General features: G+C 37.1%; 1 protein-coding gene across 1 annotated transcript in view; it reads right to left on the minus strand.

Moving 5' to 3' along the window:
- Window positions 1-23568, minus strand: part of ZC3H6 (zinc finger CCCH-type containing 6) — a 48036-nt gene that overhangs the window by 18622 nt on the left and 5846 nt on the right. Inside the window, exons 2-3 of the mRNA XM_087823687.1 lie at window positions 11221-11401; window positions 5131-5253 (exon numbers count right to left, since the gene is read on the minus strand). Coding sequence (XP_087679813.1) covers window positions 5131-5253; window positions 11221-11401 — 304 coding nt within the window. The remainder of the gene's footprint in view (window positions 1-5130; window positions 5254-11220; window positions 11402-23568) is intronic.

Raw genomic sequence — 23568 nt, forward strand, 5'->3', positions numbered from 1 at the left:
CTTCTGTCAATTTTTTATTATAAAAAAGAAAAAAAAATTGTATGTAATTACAACTTGAGAATCCAGAAAAACCCAGACCATGGGCATCTGCAGCTTAATTCATCGTTACTGTGATATAAAAATATTGTCCTGCCAGAATGCCAACATGAGACTGTATTTGTAATAAAATGCAGAGAAATATTCAGTTCTTTTCTGTAATTAGAAAATAGAGAAAATATGTAATGCAATCGAGAAAATCAATTAGCTCAGGAATTTTAAATTTTGAAGATACTGTATTAGATTTTCCACTTGTTTTAAGCAGTATTTTTAAGGTTTACAAACTGTTCTCAGCCCAGCACTTCAGAAATTCAGAAGAGGTATTAGAATTGTAGCCAAACGGCAGTGTTTCTGACACTTTCAAAAAGCCAATAAAATAAAACAAAAAATAACTGCTTAAATTAAGTTAAAGATTAATTACTTGAATGGTGCCTACATTTCCTTTTATAAAAATGTAATTACATTGGTGCTTCAATAATATATTTCAATGTTTTATGACTAAAAATTACTGTTAGTGGATGAGTATGAATTTTTCTCTAGAGATTAGATGTTTGTCACAAAAGCTTTTAAGTCTGAATATTAATTCAATTATCTGATTTGTCATGGCTTTTACAAAAATAAGCTTCATATTCCTAGTTTTTAAAATATAATTATCTCTAGCTTTCAATTTATCCCCTCCCTAGTTTTCCCAACTGCAAGTATTCCGAAAAGCCCTCTAATGAAGCACACACCCCGTGCCAGGGCTCCTGCGCAGTGGAAGACTAATGTTGCTTCCTGAGGGTCATGGCACTGCCCGGGCTGGCTGCAAGCAGCCCCCCCTAGTGCTCCAGGAGAGTCTCCTCATCTGTACACACTCATCATCTGAATGAACAGAACACAGCAGCAAGGATCTAGCAAGTGTTTTTAAAGCCCCACTGAAAAAAAGATAAAAGAAATGAAAAAGACTATAAATTCTACCATAGGATACAGTTTCTCCAGCCACCATACTGGCTGATCATTAGGCCATCTACACTGCTAGAATGTTCTGTTTCTTCCAGACAGAAGCTGGCTCCATGGCAATCTCTGTGAACATGAAATAAGGGGCCAGGAGGCCCCAAACCTCTAGAAAAGGGAAGATATATTAAGTCCTCTGATGTTAATATGTATATATTTTTGGGGGCCTTTAATTTTGTAGAAGATACTTGTTTTCTAAGAAAATGGGATTTTAGGATGTACTTAGGGTATTTTCTTAGTGAGTCAACTCTAAAACCTATGTGGAGGAAATGGTACTGAGCTTTCTCTTTTCCTAATGGCAGACTAGGTAATTAATTTAGAGCAGTTTTTCTTCTAAAAAACACAGAAAAGGTAGACAAAATATTTCTTTCAAGTCCACTGTAGCCATCAGAGAGCTAATAATTAGTGAAGGTTTACTGCGCTATTATCCATGGAGCAGATGAAAGCCCCAAAGTGAGCAGCATTTGCAGCTATTTTTCGCTCTCAGAGCATCAGCCCATCATGAAAAATCAGATGAAAGGTCCAACAACATTGCTGATTATGCCTTTGATCTATGGGAACAAAAGGGGTTCCAGAGTCTGGAAAAAGTAGAAGCCTTAGCAATCCCTACCCGCCAATTTTGGGGGAATCTCAAAATGTGATTTAGAGGCTGCAGTCCAACCTTAAATCATTAGGTAGCCCAGAAAACTCTCAAATCCTGACACTGGAATAAAGTGGTCACCAGGAACCTGGCAAGAGCAAGTAAACATCCTCTCTGGAAGAAACAAACATCATCCTAGGTCTCAGGCTATTCTATGAAATGTACTATATTTTGCAAATACAATGCTCAGCACAAAATACAAAAATAAACAAAAACCAAGGCATATGAGACAAGACCCCATGAAAGAGAACCACAAAAGCAACAGGCAATAAAAATACACACTCCAGATATTGAAAGTTATGTGACATGGACTTTAAAATATCTGTGCTTGCCATTTTCAACTATAAGACATGAGAATTTCAGCAGGGAACTAGAAACTATAAAAATTACTTTAAAAGATCTGAAAAGGAATAAAATAAATTTCCAGATGTGAAAAATATAAATACTGAAGTAAAGCAACTAATAGATGGGTTTAAAGGCAAATTAGATCCTCTGGAGAGGAGAGGAGAAGAGAGGGGAGGGGAGGGGAGGGGAGGGGAGGGGAGGGGAGGGGAGGGGAGGGGAGGGGAGGGGAGGGGAGGGGAGGGGAGGGGAGGGGAGGGGAGGGGAGGGGAGGGGAGGGGAGGGGAGGGGAGGGGAGAGATGAAGGATAAAGCAGGGCAAGTGCAGTGAAATGTTAACCACGAGGAATCTGGGAGAAGTCACACAGGGGGGCCATTCTGGCAACTTTCCTGTAAGTCCTTACAACAAAATAAAACTTATTAAAAATAAGAGCAAAATAAACAATTTCCTAATAAAAGCTGAGAGAATTTATTGACAGCAAACCTGCACTACAAGAAATGCTAATAAAAGACCAAGTGAAGTACTTCACCTTAAAAGAAAGTGATACCAGGTTGAAACTCAGAAGAGCACGGAAATGAGATGTGGATATATATAAATGATCATGCTTTTTCTTAATTTCTTTAACTGAATTTTTGAAACAAAAATAATTACATTGCATCTATAGTGATATATAACAGTCAAAATAATGACAATAACTATATTAAGAAAATGAGTCCCTTAAAACAAAAGCACTATTGTTTGTACAATCTAATCCTATCTTTCACAGTGGCCCCCAAGGCAGGCTATGTACTTATTACAGTACTTCTGCTTTTTAAAAAAAATTTTTTTTAAATATGTTTTTATTGATTTCAGAGAAAGGAAGGGAGACAAAGAGAGAGAGAGATAGAAACATTAATGATGAGAGAGTCATTGATCGGCTGCCTCCTGCATATCCCATTCTGGGGATCGAGCCCACAACCCAGGCATGTGCCCTCACTGGGAATCGAACCTCGATCTCCTGGATCACAGGTCAATCGATGCTCAACTGCTGAGCAATGCTGGCTGGGCTCTGCTACTATTTTAAATACTCTGTATCTCCTCTTTTGGAATTACTTTTAGTGACGGCTTATGAATCAAGAGTTTATAAATATCAGTACTTTATATTTTCTGAAATAGCAATGCCCATCCTGAGCATTTCTTCATTCATTAGAAGAGTCTCCAAATGACTTTTGACTATTTCTAAAAAATAAATCTAACGGCAAATAGTGAAACTGAGGTACAACGTTAGTGTTTGTTGAAACAGAACTAATTTAAATATTCAGTTATTAGTAGTAAAAATAATTCTAATGATTAGTTGTTCAAATGTTCTGAGAAATGGCAGCACCATTCACTAAAGACATTGAGTATATATGTATACATATACAAATATATATTCTAATATGCACCTAACTAGATAAAATTATTAACCAGAGCATAATTCTTTTCGAAGTTCAAAAGAAGATATTTTATTAAAACCTATTTATTTAACGGTCACTGAGCAACTTCAACTGTAAAGATGGCAGTAGAAAAATAGAAGTCAACAGAAAGAATGTTAACATAGTAATGTGGTTTCTAAGCTCACAAGAGATTGGAAAACCAAATTAGGTGAAAGCATACAACACTTGCAGTCAAGCTTATAGGCCGATTGGCAGAGCCTAGACCTCAGACTCTGGGGTTTTTCAGATAGGAGCTCAGTGACCTGAACACTCTCCAGTGCTCCTGAGAGCACTCTAATCTTTCTAACACAAAATAATTTTTATACTGAAAGACTTTGCTCATACAGTGCAACATACTTAAGAAAGATATATTTTATCACGTTTTTTAAAAATGTTTTGTACTTAAAACACTTCAAATAATTTTTGCATTTAAAGAGGTAGATGTCACAAAATTTATATGTTGATGTCCTAACCCCCCCAGTACCTCACAATGTATCTATTTGGAGATCAGGCCTTTAAAGTGGTGATTAAGTTAAAATGAGGCTGATATGGTGGGTCCTGATCCACTATGACTTGAGCCCTTATAAGAAGAAATTTGGAAACGCAGAGAGACACCAGGGGTACGTGATGCACAGAGGGATGATCATGTGAGGACACAGTAGCAAGAAGGTGACCATCTACAAGCCAAGGAGAAAGGCCTAAACAGATTCTTCCCTCATCCTCGGAAGAAATCGCCCTGCCGGCACCTTCATCTTGGACTTCCAGTCCCCAGACTGTGAGAAAATAAATTTCTGTTGTTTAATCCACCGTCTGTAGTGTTTTCTTATGGCAGTTCAAGCATACTAATACATGATGTATTTTAAAGCTTATATCTTATAAAATATTTTTGCAAAATATCAGAAAGCAAAGAATAAAACCGAAAGTTTACTTTTTCCCCTTTTTAAGAAGCAGTACCTCAAAACCACAATGAATACCACTTCATACCCATTAGGAAGGCCATTACAAAAAAACACACAGAAAATAAAAAGATTGACAAGGATGTACAGAAATCAGAAAACCTCATGCTTTGCTGGTGGGAATGTAAAATGATGCAGCCTTTGTGGGAAACAGGATGGTAGATCCTCAGAAAGTTAAACATAGAATTACCATATGATCAGAAACTCTACTCCTATGAGTAATACACCCATGTCCATAGCAGCATTATTTACAGACAAAAAGTGGAAACAACTCAAGTGGCCATCAACAGAGGAATGACAGAACAAAATGTGGTATGTGCCTACAATGGAATATTACTCAGCTTTTGAAAGGAAGGAAATTCTGACGCATGCTATGCTACATTATGAGTGAACCTTGAAAAAATTGTTTTTTCAAAAGCCTGATATGAAAACACAAATATTGTATGATTCCACCTATATGAGGTACCGAGAGTGGGCAATCCCATAGAGACAGAAAGCGGAACAGTGGTTACCGGGGGGCAGGGGAGAGGTTTTATTGCTTCATGGGAACACAACTGTTTGGGACCACGAAAAAGTTCTGGAGATGGAGAGTGGTGATAGCTGCACAACACTGTGAATGTGCTTAATGCTCCTGAATTGTGTGCTTAAAGATGGTGAAAACGGTAAATTTTATGTTATATATATTTTATTACAATAAAAAAGGCAATACCTGAGGAAATGGAATGTCATAATCCCTGTAGAAACCTGTTCTTTTTCTGTGGGAACTTTCCGTATGTTCGACATCTGAATCAAGGCTGTAGTCTGAACTGTCATCACTAGACGGAGAATTATGCTAAAAGAAGGAAAAGACAAATACGTTACTCTGCAAACAGAAGAACATTTAACTAGTAACTAGATAAGCTTATTTCAGCCATAGGGGCTCACGGACAGAGTACATTATTCTAGCAGGTTCTGAAGTGTTCATTGAAAACTTCCTGCTCCGAGGTCACCGCCACCCCAACTTCTCTAAAATTTTCTGAGGAATTATATTTCCCCTCATCTCCAGGACCTCATGGCAGCATTTTCCCCATCATCCCTTTGGCCCAAGGGCTGCAAACTGGAAATACTAAACCCCTGTGATCTAAAGAGGCCTTAGAGGCAAGTTAATCTTAAAGGAAATAGGGTTGGTTTCTCGTCACCAAAAGGGGCCCTAGAACGCGAGTAGAGTGTGAATTAATTTATTTTTACCTGAAATGGCTTTAGAGTTCTTATTCTACTGCATAAGCCCCCTAACGCTAAAAGACACCAGAACATTCTGAACTATAAAATAAATCCAACCCGCAAAACGGAACAAAAGCAAAACAGAAACCACCAGTAACTGCTAATGACTGACAAATATCAAGAGTAAGCTTCTTCAAGTATGAGTGCAATTTCTTTAAAAAAGTCACCAAATCTCCTCCAACTAATCAAAACAGGGACCTTCCCCAGTTGAGCATTCTTTAAAGAATTCCTAAAGTTCTTGTCAGTGAGGAACTGGCTCTGTATTTTATCATTATTGCACTCCCAGTATCCAGGCCTAGAACAACTCAGTTAAAATTTGCTGAACTAAGCTGAGCTCTGATGCTTTTACAGTAGAGGATCTGTTTTCCTCTACTACATTCTTAAATCCTTTTTAAGGAAGAAAAACCATTTTCCTCTACTTTGTTCTTCAAATGTCTGGGGTTTAGTTTTGTGGTGCTGCTAGTTCTGTTTTTATTGATTTGGTAAGTGATATGAAGAAACCTTTTTACAATTATGCTATGAAATGCTTCAAGCTTAACTGCCTAATTTTTGTTGGTAAGGGTTTGAAATAAATACTGTCCATTTATTTTTTTAAAATATATTGGTTTTGAGAGAGAGGGGAAGAGAGAAGGAGAGAGAGATAGAAACATCTATCTCTTTGGCTAATCCCTTCACCTTTCATCCAGTTCTCCCTCTCCTCCTCCCTTCTGTCAGTCTGTTCCATGTATCCATACCTCTGTTTCTATTTAGTTTATCAGTTTATTTTGTTCATTAGATTCCACATATAAGTTAGATCATATAATATTTGTCTTTCTCTGACTGGCTTACTTCACTTAGCATAATACTTTCCAGACCCATCCATGTTGTCACATAGGGTAAGATTTCCTTCTTTTTTATGGCTGCGTAGTATTCCGTGGTGTAAATGTCCCACAGCTTTTTAATCCACTCATCTACTGGTGGGCACTTAGGCTTTTTCCAGATCTTGGCAATTGAAAATAATGCCACTATAAACATAGGGGTGCATATATTCTTTCGAATTGGTGTTTCGGGATTCTTGGGATATATCCCCAGAAGTGGGATTGCTGGGTCAAAGGACAGTTCATTTTTTAATTTTTTGAGGAACCTCCATATTGTTTCCACAGTGGCTGCACCAGTCTGCATTCCCACCAGCAGTGCACTAGGGTTCCCTTTACTGCACATCTTCGCCAACACTTGTTGACTTATTGATGGTAGCCATTCTGGCAGGTGTGAGGTGGTATCTCATTGCGGTTTTAATCTGCATCTCTCTGATGATTAGTGATGTTGAGCATCTTTTCATATGTGTATTGGCCACCTCTTTGGAGAAGGGTCTATTCTGTTCCTTTGCCCATTTTATAATTGTTGTATGACTATGACCAATGCACTTAATCTCACCAAATAAAATCAAAGCTCTCTGTAGACAGAAGTATATCTTTTTCTTCTCCTTTAATCAATGTATTTATCATAATACTAGCCAATAAATTTTTATGCATTATAGTCAAAGAGTTTATAGACAAATTAACAAATCTCATAGGAAGAAAGTTTAATAAAGTTAACCTGGGGGCGAAGGGGTCTGAGGACTAGCTGCAGTGTCCTGGGAGGAAGAGATACTGATCTAAGCCTTCCTATCTGAGGCTGGATAACCTTCTAGTCTGGAGCATGGAGAAGACCCCTCCCATGGGCAGCCAGTAAGAAAGGCCTGGGTTGCAAGCAAGAAAGAAGCACACTAAACTGGTATAATGTCCTATTATGTTTCTAACAAAAGTAACAAATTTTCTGACAGCAAAATAGGTGCTAGAATGTATCCTCTTCATTAGGCTGTGTTATTTGCTTTCTGTGCAAGAATTGCTTTCGCATGCAAAATCAAAAAAATGTGGTATACACTTTCAACCATAGGTAGAATTTGTGGGTTAGGTGAAAATGGATCCTTCTCATTCTCCTAGTAGGGAATTTGTACTTCTTGTCCCTGAAACTTCAGTTCATCTTTGCATACTAGTTTGAGATGCCCCTCTATCATATACTAATTTTCTACAGGCATTCTGTCTATTTCTAAGCTTGTTTCCTGCTCCACTGGTCTGTTTTCCATGCACCAGTATCACATGGCTTTACTGGGGTGTAGTATGTTAGGGTCACACCACATATTCTTCCGTTTGGGGCTTTTCTATCTATTCTTGGGTGGGTAGTTTTAAAGGTAAGTCCATAAATTTATTATTCCTCCTACTCTCAAGAGATGGGGATTTTCCTCTCCCCTTAAGTGTGGACTCATTTCTAGCAAACAGAATGTCAGAAGTGACAGCATATTACCTCTGAGATCAGGTTATAAAAAGACTGTAGCTGTCATCATGGGGGCTCTGTTGCTCTCTCTGTCAGTTCACTTGCTTGGGAGAAAGCCAGCTAACACCATGAAGACACAGAGACAGCTTGCAGAGGGTGGTGCACATGGTGAGGAATCTTGAGAGTGAACTTGAAAGAGTATCCTGCTGCCCTCGAGCCTGGAGATTGCAGCCTTGGGAGAAACGCTGAGCCAGAACCACCTAATTAAGTCTCATGCACATTCCTGACCCACAGCAACAGGGAGATAAGTTTTTGCTGCTTTAAGTTTCTAAATTGAGGTAATAGGTTGTGCAGCAGCAGTTACTAACACGGGCTGTGATGTCCAGGAAGGCTGAGCTGCCATAACAAACATCTAAAAGGTAGCAGTCGTTTGGGAACCAGGTAGTGGATGGAAACTGGGAGGACTTAAAGCAGCATTAATTAGTAAGAGCCTGAATTGCCTTGAATAATTGTTAGCAAATTTTTAGATTTTGAGGCAACTTAAAGGAAAGTGAGAGATATCTTACTAAAATTAGAAGGAGAGCTTTGTTATGTAGTGACAGAAAATTTGGCAGCAATGTTACATTCAGAAACATGAAAAGCAGAAAATGTGTCTAATGAATTGGGTGATCTCGTTCAGATTTTGAAGCAAAATGTTGAAAGTACCCATCTATGAGGGAAGATAAATTAAAGGAAGGACTTTTAAAAAGGAGCCAGGGCCCCGGCCAGTGTGGCTCAGTTGTTAGAGGTTCAGCCCGAGCACTAAAGGGTCTCAGGTTCCATTTCAGATCAAGGGCATGTACCTGCGTTGCAAGTTTGATCCCTGGCCCCAGTCGAGGCCCATGAAGGAGGCAACCAATCGACGTGTCTCTCGCACACTGGTATTTCTCTCCCTCTCTCTCTGCCCCTGCCCCCCTCAACTCCCTTCCACTCTCTCTAAAGTCAATGGAAAAAATATCCTCTGGTGAGGATTAAGAAATTAAAACAAAACAAAACAAAAAACGAGCCAGGACTTGATGGTTTTTAAAGTTCTTACCCTCAAAAATCTAGTTTGGCCAATGATTCATTTATATTGTTGATTTTTTTTTTTTAAAAAAGACTTGTTTTTCATTCCAATTTGTTAAGTTCTACTTGTAACTTTATTATGTCCTTCCTTTTACTTATTTTGTCTTGCTTTGCTGTTTTCTTGTTTTTAATACTATAATTCTATAATGTTTTTCTGGTAATTGCGTTAGCTATACTCCAATAATACTTATATGTCAAGGTTTTATCATCATTACTTTCATGAAATTCTGCAGTTTTAATGTTTCCCCAGTGTTCTATAGGAAATTTATAGCAAATATTCAAATTAAAAAGCTGAAGGGCATTTTTGTTTCTTGACTTTGTTACCAGTGTCTAGTTTTACTGCATTGTGGTTTAATAGTGCTCTTTGTACTATTTCTACTCTACCAAATTAATTGGAGTTTTCTTTGTGGCCTATGATATGGTTTGTTTTCATGAATATTCCAAGTGCACTTGAGAGGAAGACGTATTCTCAGGGTTTTGAGCTTACTATATATTTACAATATCTCTTTAATATCCTTACCATCTTTTAATCTAGCCAGTTGATCTTTTGGGGTTAAGAAAGGAATACTGTGTATCTCCTGTGATTAGACTGTTTCTATTTCTTCTCACAGCTCCTATAGTTCCTGCTTTATAAAAGTTGATGTTCAGAGCACATAAAATATTAGTATCTTCACTGTGAGTTGCAACCCTTACTATTATAAGATGTCCCTCTTTGTTTCTTTCACTGCCTTTTTGACCTAAATGTGACTTTTTCAGGTATCAACATTATGACTTCTACCTTCTCTTTCTTTGCCTTTGCGTGGTATAGCTTAACCCATTGTTTAATCTTTCTCTTGTGCATAGCTTAGAGTTAGATTTTGCATTGTTGAGGGAGATATTCTTGGTATTTAGAAAGATTTGTGTTTTTGTTTCAATTATTTCTCTCACACTGTCGTTTTCCACTAACCCGAGTCCCTGTCCCTTCTTTGCATACTGTTTGTTTCCTAACAGAACCAATACTGAAATTAGGCAGTAACCCCTTCTTCCAGGGGTTCTCTCTTTCATCCCCAGAATAATAATTTGAAGCATATCCTTTTATTCTCAGCTAATGTCGATAAGGCAATCAGTAAGCTTATCCTGCTTACCATGTACTCTCCTGCTTTTCCTGACATTGTTACAGTTGTCATGTTCTGATACACAGGACTCTGACCTGGGAAAGAGGCTGGCTTGATGAGTATTAGGAGTTCATCAGGCCCAGACCATGCCAGCACCATCCAATTTCCCGTGGTCTTCTGACACTCACATGTGAAATGAGATTACAAAAGCCCCTCTCAGCTTCCGTTGCTGTTCCCAGTTTGGCCCACGGGCTTTCCATGTTCACTGGGGACTCCACCATTTGAGGGCAACACCTGCTGGCGTCTGTTTTCTGGAAGTTCCTTTTACCTTCCCTCTGCTTCATTACACAGTTGTTTGTGGTTCAGTCTTATCCATTTGTATTTTTAACGTTTGTGGGGATAACTTGTTACTTCATTTTTTTGTAGATGTTGGCAATGACTTTTCGATTTTGCTATCCTAATTGCTTTGCTTTTATGGGGAAAATTAAGGGAGTTTTAAAAACTACCCAACCACTCAGCCAGATTCTCTGTCAGCACAGGTTTCCCTTCTTCTCCGCCCTAACTCACACTGTCTCCTCAGCACGCTGCTGTTTTCTTCATAGCATTTATTTTTCACTGGTTTACAGCCTCCCCCCTTCCCTTTTCAACATAATCTCTGTAAGAACAGACCTCTTCACTTATTACTATCACCCCCAGCACACAGCACAGAGACTTCCACAGCAAGCACGTGTAAATAAATCAATAAAAGGATGGGCAATGCCAGTTCTGTTAATCTGTATCTGCAGACAATGAGACTTTCATTCCTTTAGCTTCAGCATCCTACAAACTCCCATCAACTAAAAAGATTTATTTTAATTTTCACTAAAAGCTACCTTATTTTTTAAATCTTTAAGATAACTTATATAATATTCATGTTCAAAAAATGTATTAATCACATAAATAAAAAGATATAGTCCACGTTTTGTAAGAAAACAGGCGAGGCCTTACACTTTCTCATTTTCAGTGTATCTCATGGAGATTTACCAGAAGAGAAAGGGGCTCCAACTGACCTTGTGCTTCTCGCGCTTCCTCCTTTTGGATTTCTTCTTCTCTCTCTCCTTCTTGTGTTTCTTCCGTGATTTCCTGTAGGCTTTCTCATTTTTCTGCTTCTCATCCTCTTTGGCTTCCTGTTCTTGTGTTTCTTCAAATCCCGCGTCATCTATTTCACCATCTTCTAGCTCGCCATCTTCTCTGTGGAGGACAGTGACAACTTTAGTTTTCAAAGGTCAAGTCTAAAACAAATCATACAGGAACAGTCCCCAAGGGAAAAAAGCAGGTGCCGAGGATTTAAGTTACATTCACTTAGATTGGGGTTGGCAAACTTTTTCTGTAAATGGCCAGGTAGTAAGTATTTTAAACTTGCAAGCCTTGTATGGTTTCTGTTGCAAATTCTTCTTTTTCCAAATAACCCTTCAAAAATGTAAGAACCAGTCTCAGCAGCCAAAGTCCGCCAACCTCTGATTTAGATTAAGATCACCAATTCTCACAAAATAAATTAATAAATGCAGTACCATCCTAAAGTATTGCAGTAGTTACCATCCACTAAAATACCTTTTAAAAACGTGAAACTAAAATACCTTAGGAAGAAAACACTCTAACTTCAGGAAGGGATTCTTAACTTAGGGATCTTACACAGCTATAAGTAGTTTTAAATAAAAGCAATCTATATTATTCTCACCATCAGAATAAACTTCAACAAGCAAATCTCAACAGGGAGACGAGTAACAACACCTTAGCCACAAACGCAGAACAGTAAATTCCCCAACTTGATCTGTAAAAAATATTCATAGTAAAACCATAAATCTAATTCTGCTTTCCAAATACCAGTACCTTCGCTATTGTGGAGGATGGGTCCTAGAAACGAACCTGTGTATCGATTATGATTTTCATAATTATAGAAGCCAAAATGTTCATTAATAGTATTTTAAGTGCAAATTAGCCAACTGATATACGTGGGAAGATAGATAAAATAATTTTAACATTTAATTCTGCTTCTATACAGTTTGAAAGAAACTACTACAAACAGATGCTAGTGCAGACAGATGTCTTTGGGTGACTGGAAGCAGATGAGAAGCACCCAAACTACGGTGTGTGCGTTTAAAAGATATTTTAAAATTACTAGAAATGTGTGATTTCTAAAATACAAAACTGATCATGTCCCTCTCCCGCTGAAGCTCTTCAGTGAGGATGTGCTGTCTCAGAGCTTCGCTGGGGATGGAGGCGGTGGTCACGAGGTCAGCCACAAGCGAACTGCTGGGTAGTGGGAACTGGGATGTGAGCATGAGGTTTAAGTCCATTAGTCTCACTTTACGGTTGAAGTTTTCCATGATAAAAAGGTGTTATCAATGGCCTGAGGAAGATGTCAGAATTCGACATTGCCTGAAGGCCCTTTATCAAGTCCCTGTGCACCCGGCTACTTTCAAGTTTCCTCACACGCGGAGCCTGAGACACTGCCTTAGACTCTCACCGCCCTGCTCCTCTCCACACCCACCCCTCACTCCTTCGCCTGGCTAATGCCAGTTCTCCTTTGGGAACCAGTTTAGATGTCAGTTCCTCCAAGATGCCTCCAATGACTACCCAGGTCTAGGCAGATGCTCTATCCTAAATACCCCCTAATTACTCTCATTTCTGTACCACTGCAGTCTACAAATGATGTTTGAATGAGCTGTCACTGGTTGGTGGAAGCAGGGCATGTGAGTGTCTCCCACAGCTGTATCTCTACCTCCTAGCACGGTGCACTGCTGTTTAGTGAATGACCAAATGTGTAACAGCCATAACCCTTGCCATTATAGAACAGGCCCATGATTTCACCCCAAACTTACTGTGAAATCAATGTCATTTCCCCCCCATTTCTTTTGTAGAATCAAAAAGGTATATATCCATTCAGGTGAACTTAAAAATTTCTTTTGAAGGCTTAGCATTCTGGATGTTTCAATAAAAAAGTTCTGAACTTTTAAAATATCATAAAACCTTATGGCCCAAGAAAAATGAGCACCTATACTCACCAAAAGACGTGTATGAGGATGCTCTTAGCAACTTTAGGTATAATGATGAAAAATTATAAACATCCTAAATATTCATGAACAGGTGAACAGCTACATAAATTGTGCCTTACTTATAAAACACGATACTATAATGCAAAAAAATTAACTACTGCTATACACAATATGAGTGAATAATTACCAGCAGAAACCAGACACAAGAGACTCATTTGATGCCATTCAGATGCACCATGAATCCATGTTTACGTAAGTCAGAGTAGTGATGACCTCCTGGAAGGCTGTAACCGACAAACACCAGGTGCTAAGGGCCCTTCTCTGTATCACCTGTGTGATGATTACCATATACACATATACATGTGCACTATTTCATCAAGTTGTACATTTAAGAAGTGTGTGCTTGCCCTAGCTGGGCAGCTCAGTTGGTTAGAGCACCATCCCAGTAAGCCAAGGATGGGGGTTCGATCCCCGACCCCCGATCCCCAGTCAGGGCACATACAAGAAGCAACCAATGGGCACAAAGATGGGTGGAAGAACAAATTGATGTTTCTCTAAAATCAATAAAAATTTTAAAAACAGAATTGTGTGCTTTACTGTCTATATTTACGCCATAAAATTTAAAATACAAGTAACAACTGCCCAGCTGGTGTGGCTCAGTGGTTGAGTGTCGACCCATGAACCAGGAGATCACGGTTCGATTCCCGGTCAAGCCACATTTCTGGGTTGCGAGCTCGATCCCTAGTGGGGGGCATGCAGGAGGAAGCCAAACCATGGTGTTTCTCATAGACATTTCTCTCTATCGCTCTCCCTTCCTCTCTCTGAAATCAATTAAAAACATAAAAAAAATAAAATACAAACAACAACAGAAAGTCCTATGGGCGGTCATCATCTCCCCCTATTTGGGCTCCTTAAAGCATTTTTATACCTTAAAACCACTAATTCATATTCAGCATTTTGACTGGAGCTATTTAAATACATAAAGTACTCAAGCAGAAAATGCTGCATAGAATTTAAGTGCTCCTACTTTACAAAAATTATTTTACTGTGAAATATCAGACATTTGTACTTGTTATAAGACATAAAACACTGAAAACTTTCTCTCTTCTTTCTTCTCCCTTAGCCTACTTATCATTTCTGTATTCCTACAACAAAGTTAAACTTGTGATTTTATGCTTGGTTACAAAAAATAGGATAGAACAAGGAAATAAAGAACAATGATCGACACTATGAAATGCTTCCAAATGCGTTTTTAAAAAATCAGCTTTGGGCACCTACGGAAAGCATGTGCAGCGTAATGGAAAGAGGAGACTTAATGGGAGCAAAGCTGGATTCTAATTCTAGCTCTGTCACCAGAATAAAATAAAGTTTCCTTAACTGACATCTACTGATCTATCAGACACTAATCTAGCTCTATGAAAAAATCAAAAATAGGAAACATAACAAAAATAACCAAGGGTGCTTGCATTCTCTAGAGTTTGAATTAGCTCAACACTATCACGAAAGCTGTTTTGTTTACTAAATCCAAGGTAATTTTTTTAATAAATCAAGTAATTCCTTTTTGTTTTTACAACTGTATGTGGCTCTTCTAGTCTTCATTTCCTGAATCAACATGCTTACTCATATCTGTCCCATCAAATCCTAACTTGCATATACAAATAACACCTATATGTAGCACATAATTGCTCAATTACAGATTCTTTCTTTCCCATGCTTTCAGGAGGCCATGCTTCTCTGGGAGTGTCCCAATCGTTTGGGGATTATCCCAAATGGGATCCCAAATGCCAGCCTCAAAATTTTCAATATATACATATGTACATATATGTACATATACGCACATATATGTATACACACACATATATATACACACATACACATATCACCTGGTGTACATAATGGATATATCAGTAACATATTAATTAAACATCTAAATTCAAGCAATGTAGCCTCCTGATGAACTTCCCGGTATAAATTTGGTGCAGAGTACACCGTAAAGTTATAAAAGACCTCTGAACAAAGAAAAGGAGTCCTGAGAGGGAGATTTATGCTTTTATTTACACACATATTCAGGAAATAAAAAAGATTGAGAACAAATGAGCTACACATACATTCAACTAAAGACCTTGAAAATGGGCAAAACCAAAACAACAACAAGAATAAAAAATAAATAATAAATATAAGGGCAGAAATTAACAAAATAAAGATAAAAAACAAGAGAGAATGTAAATAAAACTTCAGGATACTCTTTAGAGGCAGAACCATCCCCCAGTCACTACCGTACCAGTTGGTCTCAGTAGTCCTGCCGTCATTCTAACACAGATACGAACAACAGAAAATGTAAACGATTCCATTTTAGCTGCTCCTTTAAAAGGATAAGTTAACTTTGCTCTTTTCCCCACAAAGGTCAAATACTGAGTGGAACAGAACCTTTAAAAACCTTGGGCCCATCAAATAATTTAAACAATTTAAATAATTTAAATTTGACTTTAACAAATAATTTAAAAACAATGCTCAACAATTTTTAGTCTACATTTTTAATTATCTACTTCTTCCACTATTTGTCTTTGATTCCAGATGTGTTCATAATAATTCTATAGCAAAACATCTCAATTCAAAATTTGCAGAAAAAAAATAAAATCTAGTGTGATGATAAATTATTGCCAGGCATGTTGGATCCATTTATTTCATCATCACGTGAACTCTATGAAATATTATCTCCAGGAAGGAGGCAAAGAAAGGAGACAAAGAGCTTAACTGTCAGATGGCAAAGCTAGAATCCAAACTGCAGGCACTGATTCCCAGACCCATCATCTTAACCATGTTGCTATAATAGCTGTACACATTTGCTCTCAGAAGAACTTGCAGATGGCCAAAACACTTCACAGCAGCTTACGTAAAGATTATTTAAGAACCTCACCAATTGGTAGGCAGAATATGGGGGTGTTTACAGTAAAATTATTTCCGTATTTTCATGTCTACAGTTTTTCATAATAAATACTAGGAAAAGGAGACTTTATCGATGCACCATTTAGGTTGTATTTTTAGAGATGATACAAAGAACTATACAAGTCTGAAAGTTGCATTTCTAACGTGCAAAAGCAAATGTGAGTTACTTCAATTCCACAGGAGTTATTTTAATGACTGTCAGAAAATAGCAGCCACCAGGCTAGACCCGTTAGACTGATAATATAGAACCTGGAGTTTTGAGATACAGGGTTTTCTTTTTTATTTAACAGTATTTTTCAAGTGCTCAAAGGAAATCAGTCAAAAAAACTTTAGTCAAAATTTTTATTATACATACATATTTTTTAAAGAGGTAAAAAGACTTAAATCATGCAGAGATGGAAAGTGGGTCTCCCTACTTCATTTCAGAATCTCAGACAAATTGATAGAGTGGTTCAGGGTAGGTAACAGCCTATTAGGTGAAAGCCTCCACATCAAAGTCAGTAGAGGGAAAGAAGAGAGGAATGCTGGAAGAAATGAAAATTGCTGTTATTACTAAGATTTGCCATTTAATTAAAACAAAAACGGGTTAAGTACCAACATTCAGATAAGAGAGTGAAATACTGAGGCTGCCAGAATAGCAATTTTCACCTAAAGTGAAAGAAGACTCAAACCAAACAACAACAAAAACAAACAAACAAAAACTCTCTTATTTAATGAGGGCTCAGGTTCTGGCAAAGTGAAGTGACTTGCAACTAGAAATTAAAGTAGGAATGTTAACCAAGAACACTAACCGACGACAATAAATTTCTTAAAAGGACTAATTAATGCTTTAAATTCATAGCATGTTAAAACTGAATACTTAAAACATTCAGAGGAGGAGGGAAGCTCTAGAGCTGGGAAGATCTGGGTTCAAGTCCTGCTTCCAGTCTTACACTACCCTGTACTTGATCAAATTCACAAGTTCTTATATGAACTTGAACAAATTATATCACACCCAATACTATTTCCTCATCTACAAAATGGGATTAACCAATTTATCATTGCAGAGTTAAGGACTGAGATAAAGTTAGGTAATCACTTAGCGACTGTACCTAGCAGACAGCCCTCAACTAAAGTTTCCTTTCCTCTTGTGATTTACTTGAAATAGATGTATTTGAATAAAATGGGTGGGCTAGGCTACAGGTACTGTCGTTGAAATTGAGGAAGGTTATAAATCCAACAGGCATGGATTCTAAAGGGAAATTTCTCACATTTTCCTCCAGATAATAAATAATGAAAAATGATCCAAAACCAGGAAAAGCAGGAAGCCAGCCGGAGAGCACCACGTATGAAGTCTGTTGAAGTCTGTTTGAGGGCATTTCTGCTTTTCCTATTAAGCAACATGTAACAACGACATGTATGAAAGCTCCCATATTTCCAAAGTCTCCTTAATGCAACAAAACATGAGATGGCATGTAATACGTAGTGTTCAAAGTAACTATGGTGACAACAGATATTCATGATTCAAAATAACTTAGAAAATGATAAATCAGTAACTGTCTATTTAGTAAGACAGGAAGGCACCCACATATTTTATTTACAAAGAGTTCCTTTGAAAACATGTACAGTAAAATTGGTTTCTGATAAAATGTTATTAATTCCCCAACCCCATTCAATGCCAGAAGAAAAAAAAAGGATTTTAAAATATATCCTTAAACTTGTACACTTGGCATTATGAAGGAAAAGCATTCCATTCCTCAAACATTTTTTTATGCCATAAGCAGAGACTATTACATGACAAACAAAACTGTGAATTCGCTTGCCATAGTTTGTTGTTGTTTTTTGAAGCTACATTTTAAAAATTATTCTTTTTATATTTCATATACTATCTGGGATATCTCACTGAGCTAATTCACTTACTTTCATTCCCTTTCAGTTCATCCTCTTGATTTAGGGTCTTCAGTATAGACTGGAGAAGCTAGAAATGCAACAGAAACAAATCCCAGCAAATAAAAAACCCTTAGAATTTGAAAGCCAGAATGCAATCTTCTAGGTGTCACGATGTCAAACAAAAGTTGAAAAAGTCTTGTTGGACAAATCTACAATCAGCCAAGTGAAATAACCTCTGACCCAGTATCCAAAAAGGACACCGGTCTGTAAGTGCCCAACTTCCCAAATTAACTGATACCAGATTAACTACAATATGAAGTACTGGGGCTTCAGGATTTGGGGAGTGTTATGGGAGTAATTTTTTTTAAAAGATGTTCCAAAATTAGGCTTTGGCTTAAGTATCCAGCTCAAGTATGTTTCTCCATTGTGCCCTGGCTGACTTCAAGTCACTTCTGGTGTCCCTGAATGGGACATAATCCAGGATTACACATTAGGCCAATATTATCCAATCAGTGTAACAAAGGTATATATAAGAAAGCCATGTCATTTGAATTTACTGTTACTACCTGCATATTCATTTTCTAAGTTAAGATGTTTTAGGTACAACTTAGAGAATTTCCTTATGTGCTGTATAAACTGACATCTTATCAGTTAAAGTATAAATGTACACTGATGTAAGAGAAAAAGGTTGCAATTAATGATGATTATGAGCTATTTTACGGCCCTGGCCCATGTGGCTCAGTTGATTGAGCTTCATCTGGTGCACCAAAAGATAGCTGGTTAGATTCCCATTCAGGTCACATACCCAGGTTGCAGGTTCGATCCCAGGTCGGGGTGCACATGGGAGGCAACAGATCAATGTATGTCTCTCACATAGATGTTCGTCTCTCTCTAAAATCAACACTTATTTTTTTAAAAAGAGCTATTCTATGAAGAATATAAATAATTTTCAAATAAAAAATAAAAAATAGAGTAATAATACTGATAGCTGATGACATCAGGAAAAATATTGTATCCTTTTTAAGCTGATAAGTGAATAAAAATTTAAATGAAATATACAAAGCAAAATAATATAAATTTTTGTCATGATTCTTTAATTATTTGGCAAACCAACATTCATAACATTTAACAAAATAACTTCTAAAAATGATGTTTAATTTTTAATTATTTAATTCCATAAATCTTTCCAGAAAAAATCCTACTTGGAAATTCATATCTTTTGTGTATGAATTTAAAACAGAATGTTAACTTTGTTACCTCTCATTTTCATGAGAAAAAACTCTAGTTATGTGCAACATAATCAATCATCTTTGCTCAAGATTTTATAAATACATAAAAGAGAAAGTGTTAGTGAAAAAAAAGTTCCCCCAACTATCTTATATTCCACCAAGCTTAGTTGAAAGTGGCCCTCCATTTAGTACCTATCATGTGCACTACAGCAATCACAGGAGCAACCTAGCAATAGGCAGTGCTGAACATTGTTACTGTGCTGTCATGTCCTATTTTTTAAATTAGACCACTAAAATTTCTAATAATAAATTATAACAATTTGAAGAATATTTAAGGTTTATTCACATATTCCAGAAGTCTAATATATGATAATACTAGCTGCAGCCCCAGATTTGGTCAAATGCTAGTTTTCACACCTGGACATTTCACATTAAAAAAAAAAAAAAGTGTATTTGATGCAATATACATATAGGGTGTCCACAAAAAATGTATACACACTTTGAATGATTTAGCGTTTATTAGTCAGTGTTTATTAACATACAGTTCATTTTCAAAATTTAAAAGAATCTACAAAAATGAGTTATTTTTTTTGTCAATGCCTGTTTTCAAACTGATGACCATTCTGGTCCAGGCACTACTTACTAATAACACCAAGCAGTGGAATCGAAAACTTCAAGAATCCTTTTGTTTGGTACTTGTGAGCCCTCAATTCATCAACTGTTGCTGGTTTTGTACTGTAAACTTTATCTTTTATGTATCCCCATAAAAAAGTCTAGTGGATAAATTTTCTTTGTTCAAAGCTTAGTCTGGCTTCACTCATTATTTCAAATCAGTTAAAACTGAAAAGGAGTGAAAATTGAGTCATCAGCTGTTAAAATGTGTATACATTTGGGGAGGGGAACATCCTGTGTCCCAAAAAGATGCATACACATTTTGAATAACTATAAAGGCAGTGTTTGTACTTCAACTGCGTTTTCAAACTTCCAGTAGCATTTAAGGATGAATTTCCTTTGCTCAAAGCTTAGTCTGGCTGAAAAGGAACATTAATTGAGCTATCAGCTGTTAAAGTGTTTATATATGTTTTTGGGACACCCTGTATTTATACAAAAGAATAGGTATTTCTTACTTAAATGAATTATTCACTTTCATTTTCATTTGCTTACCCAAACTATAATTTTTAAACAGACTCCTGTTTTCCAAGAGTATAGAAATCAACCCACAACTTCCTTTATAGGCTAAAGGGTAGAAGTTATAAAGAACTCAACCCCACACAAGTCCCAGTGATCTAACATTTTATTGTCAATTGCCAGTAAGCAAGGAAAATACAAGCAAACGAGGAGTCAGTTCTTCTAATTGCTGTGCATTTTCAATGAATTCCCTTAACAAGTTGAAACATTTTTATAGCTAAAAATTTGCAGATCTAAGTTAAATTTATTCCATAGTCTCTTGAATTATAAGGTGAAAAATTAATATTCTTTATAATTTCAATTTTTAATGTTTTAGAGTCATAAAAACGCTGTCATATAAATTTATAATGACTAGGATGAAATTACCTGTGATCAAGTAATACCTCAAAAAAACCCAAAAAACAAAACCCTTTTCAGTGTCCAAAACCCAAACCAGCATCTAATACCAGATTTACTATCATTATGAGGCAATGGAAGCAATGGAGAGTACTGAAACCAAATGCAACAGACTGACTGTAATTCTCACTCGGCTGTTCAGTCACTCTGGACCAGTTATATACCTTCTGAATCTGTTTCCTAAACTATAAAATGAAGATATTAATATTTATTCCATCATATGGACCAAATGAACTAAAGTATGTGAATTACCAGCAGCAATATATGTAAAATACTGAGTATCATGAGTTCTAAACCTAGGTTCTTTATTTTTCTACCACTTTTATATGATACATTGTTATTGATTTTCATAATGGTTATATGTATTATTTTAATGATAATTAATTTAGGACTCCTTTTTAAAACTCCTTGGAATTTACTTTGGTAATTTATTTGCCACTCAAGAATAGGCTATGATTTATAAAAGTTTAAGTATTAAAACAGTTCATTTAAAGTGTTAAGCTATGAACTCACATTATAAACAAAGCAAAGCAAATATGTGTGTGTGTGTGTATAATTTTACAATAGAGAAAGGTTGCTTTTTGTCAAGAGTAATAATAATCTGTTGAAATTGCTTTTGTCAAGGTCAACCAATGACTACTGTCTTGGTTAGTACATCGCATTGGCAGTCAAGTATACCTTCCAGGACCCAAACACCTCAAAAAAGACTGAAAATAAGAATGCCCTCAGGCCCTGGCCAGTGTGCAACAAAAGGTTGCTGGTACGATATCCAGTCAGGGCACATGTCTGGGTTATGGGCTCGATCCCATAACAGGGGGTATGCAGGAGCCAGCTGACTGATGCTCTCCTCTTCCTTCCTCTCTAAGAGTCAATAAAAATGTTTTGTTTTGCTTTTAAAAGAATGCCCTCAGAAAGTTCAACCATAAAACCAAAACAAAATGAACCAGAACGAAGATTAGGATGTCAGACATGCAGGACCAAGTAAAAGAAACTTATTAGAAAGGAGGGTTGGTTAGTAATGAAAGTGATGGAAAAGAAAACATGGAGAGACAAATGTGGTCAGTGCCCATGGAAGCACTGCTCAGGAGAGGATATCCTATAAGGCAGATGGGTACAAGAATCTACTTGGCAGATACATTATGGAGATGGAAATATCACTTTATCTGAGCCTGATGCCATTTAAAATTATAGTCATTTATAATCAACTGCCTTGTTCTAATCCCATGCTCTTGTTTATTAGGCAACTTTTAATAAGTTTTCCAAATACCATTCTACATGAAGACAATATACTCCCTGATATAAGCATCTAATCCTCATTTTACTGATGAAATTGGCATTCTGATACACACACACACTCTCCTGTGATGGGGTTGTCTATCCTCCAATAAAAATTTGAGCTCTGGAGTCAGATTTGAGTTCCCACTGATTCACTCTGTGACCCTGGGAAATTTATCGATCTCTTAGTATCTGTTTCTTCATTTGTAAAGATGGGAAATACTTCTTAGGGTTGTGAAGATTAAATAATTCATGTAAAATACTTAGAACCCATCATATAGAAAGTACCAAATAAATGTTAGCCATTGTTATTATTTTTGAGCATGAATTAACATCCCAAAGTCTGATCAGCTCTGAGAATCATGTTTCTGAATCTGAAAAACTAAAGCAGGGCCACTGTGTTGTACAACTCCAGCGGGCACCTACGAACAAAAGAATATGCTGCAGCCCAGCTGACATGGCTCAGTGGTGGAGTGTCGAACCGTGGACTAGGAGGTCCACAGTTTCACAGTTTGGCACTTTGATTCTGTCAGGGTACATTTCCGGGTTGCATGCTCGATCCCCAGTGGTGAGCATGTAGGAGGCAGCTGATCAATGACTCTCTCAGCACTGATGTTTCTCTCTCTCTCTCCTTCTCCCTTCCTCTCTCTGAAATCAATTAAAAAACAAACAAAAATCTTCCAACTCCATTTAAAAAAAAAGAATGTGCTGCAGCCTTAGAGTGGAGGCTTGACCTGGTGAATTCAAAGTCACCACCTCTGTGAGGTTTTTTGGTAGCCAGATTGCCATTCTGTCCAGGTGAAAACGTAACTTCACTGTGTAAGGGGTCAAAAACTCAAATTCCTAAATGATCAGGCGGGTCACTTAATGAGTGAAGCAGACTTTGCTTGGGTGCCGAGTTTGCAGAGAAAGTATGAGTGACAGTACTGTGGAGGTTGGAGGACACAAGTCAAGCCTGATAGCACTCAAACACAAATATTTTGAAACATCCTGTCAGGCTAACAAAAATGTGGGCAGACTTTAAGCCTGAAGTCCACCTGTTTGCAAATCCTGCTGCACTTTCATTCAAATTTTTAAATGTCCTCATTTAGTATACTTACTTCCTTTACCTACTCTGTGATCATCCCTTCCTTGAAATTTTCTTCTTCCATTGCTTCTAGAAAAACTTCTGTCTTCTTGTCTATTCTACATACCTGAGTGATCTCATCATTTCAACTAACATGTCTGCTGAAAACTCCCAGATCTTTACCTCCAGTTTTATAAACTCTAAGAAATATCTCACAAATTTTGCCTTCTGTCTGCTTTCTCACTGCAAATGCTGTTGACCAGGAGCTCATGACCCAATTTCTGACTTTTACAGTAGCTTTGACTCATTCCTCTTTCACGTTCAAAATCCATCCAGCAACAAATCCTACTGGTTCTACCTCAAATCATATCCAATATCCAACCATTCTCACCT

Source organism: Miniopterus natalensis, chromosome 13 (genome assembly GCF_054644295.1).
Source record: "Miniopterus natalensis isolate mMinNat1 chromosome 13, mMinNat1.hap1, whole genome shotgun sequence".
Classification (NCBI taxonomy): domain Eukaryota; kingdom Metazoa; phylum Chordata; class Mammalia; order Chiroptera; family Miniopteridae; genus Miniopterus; species Miniopterus natalensis.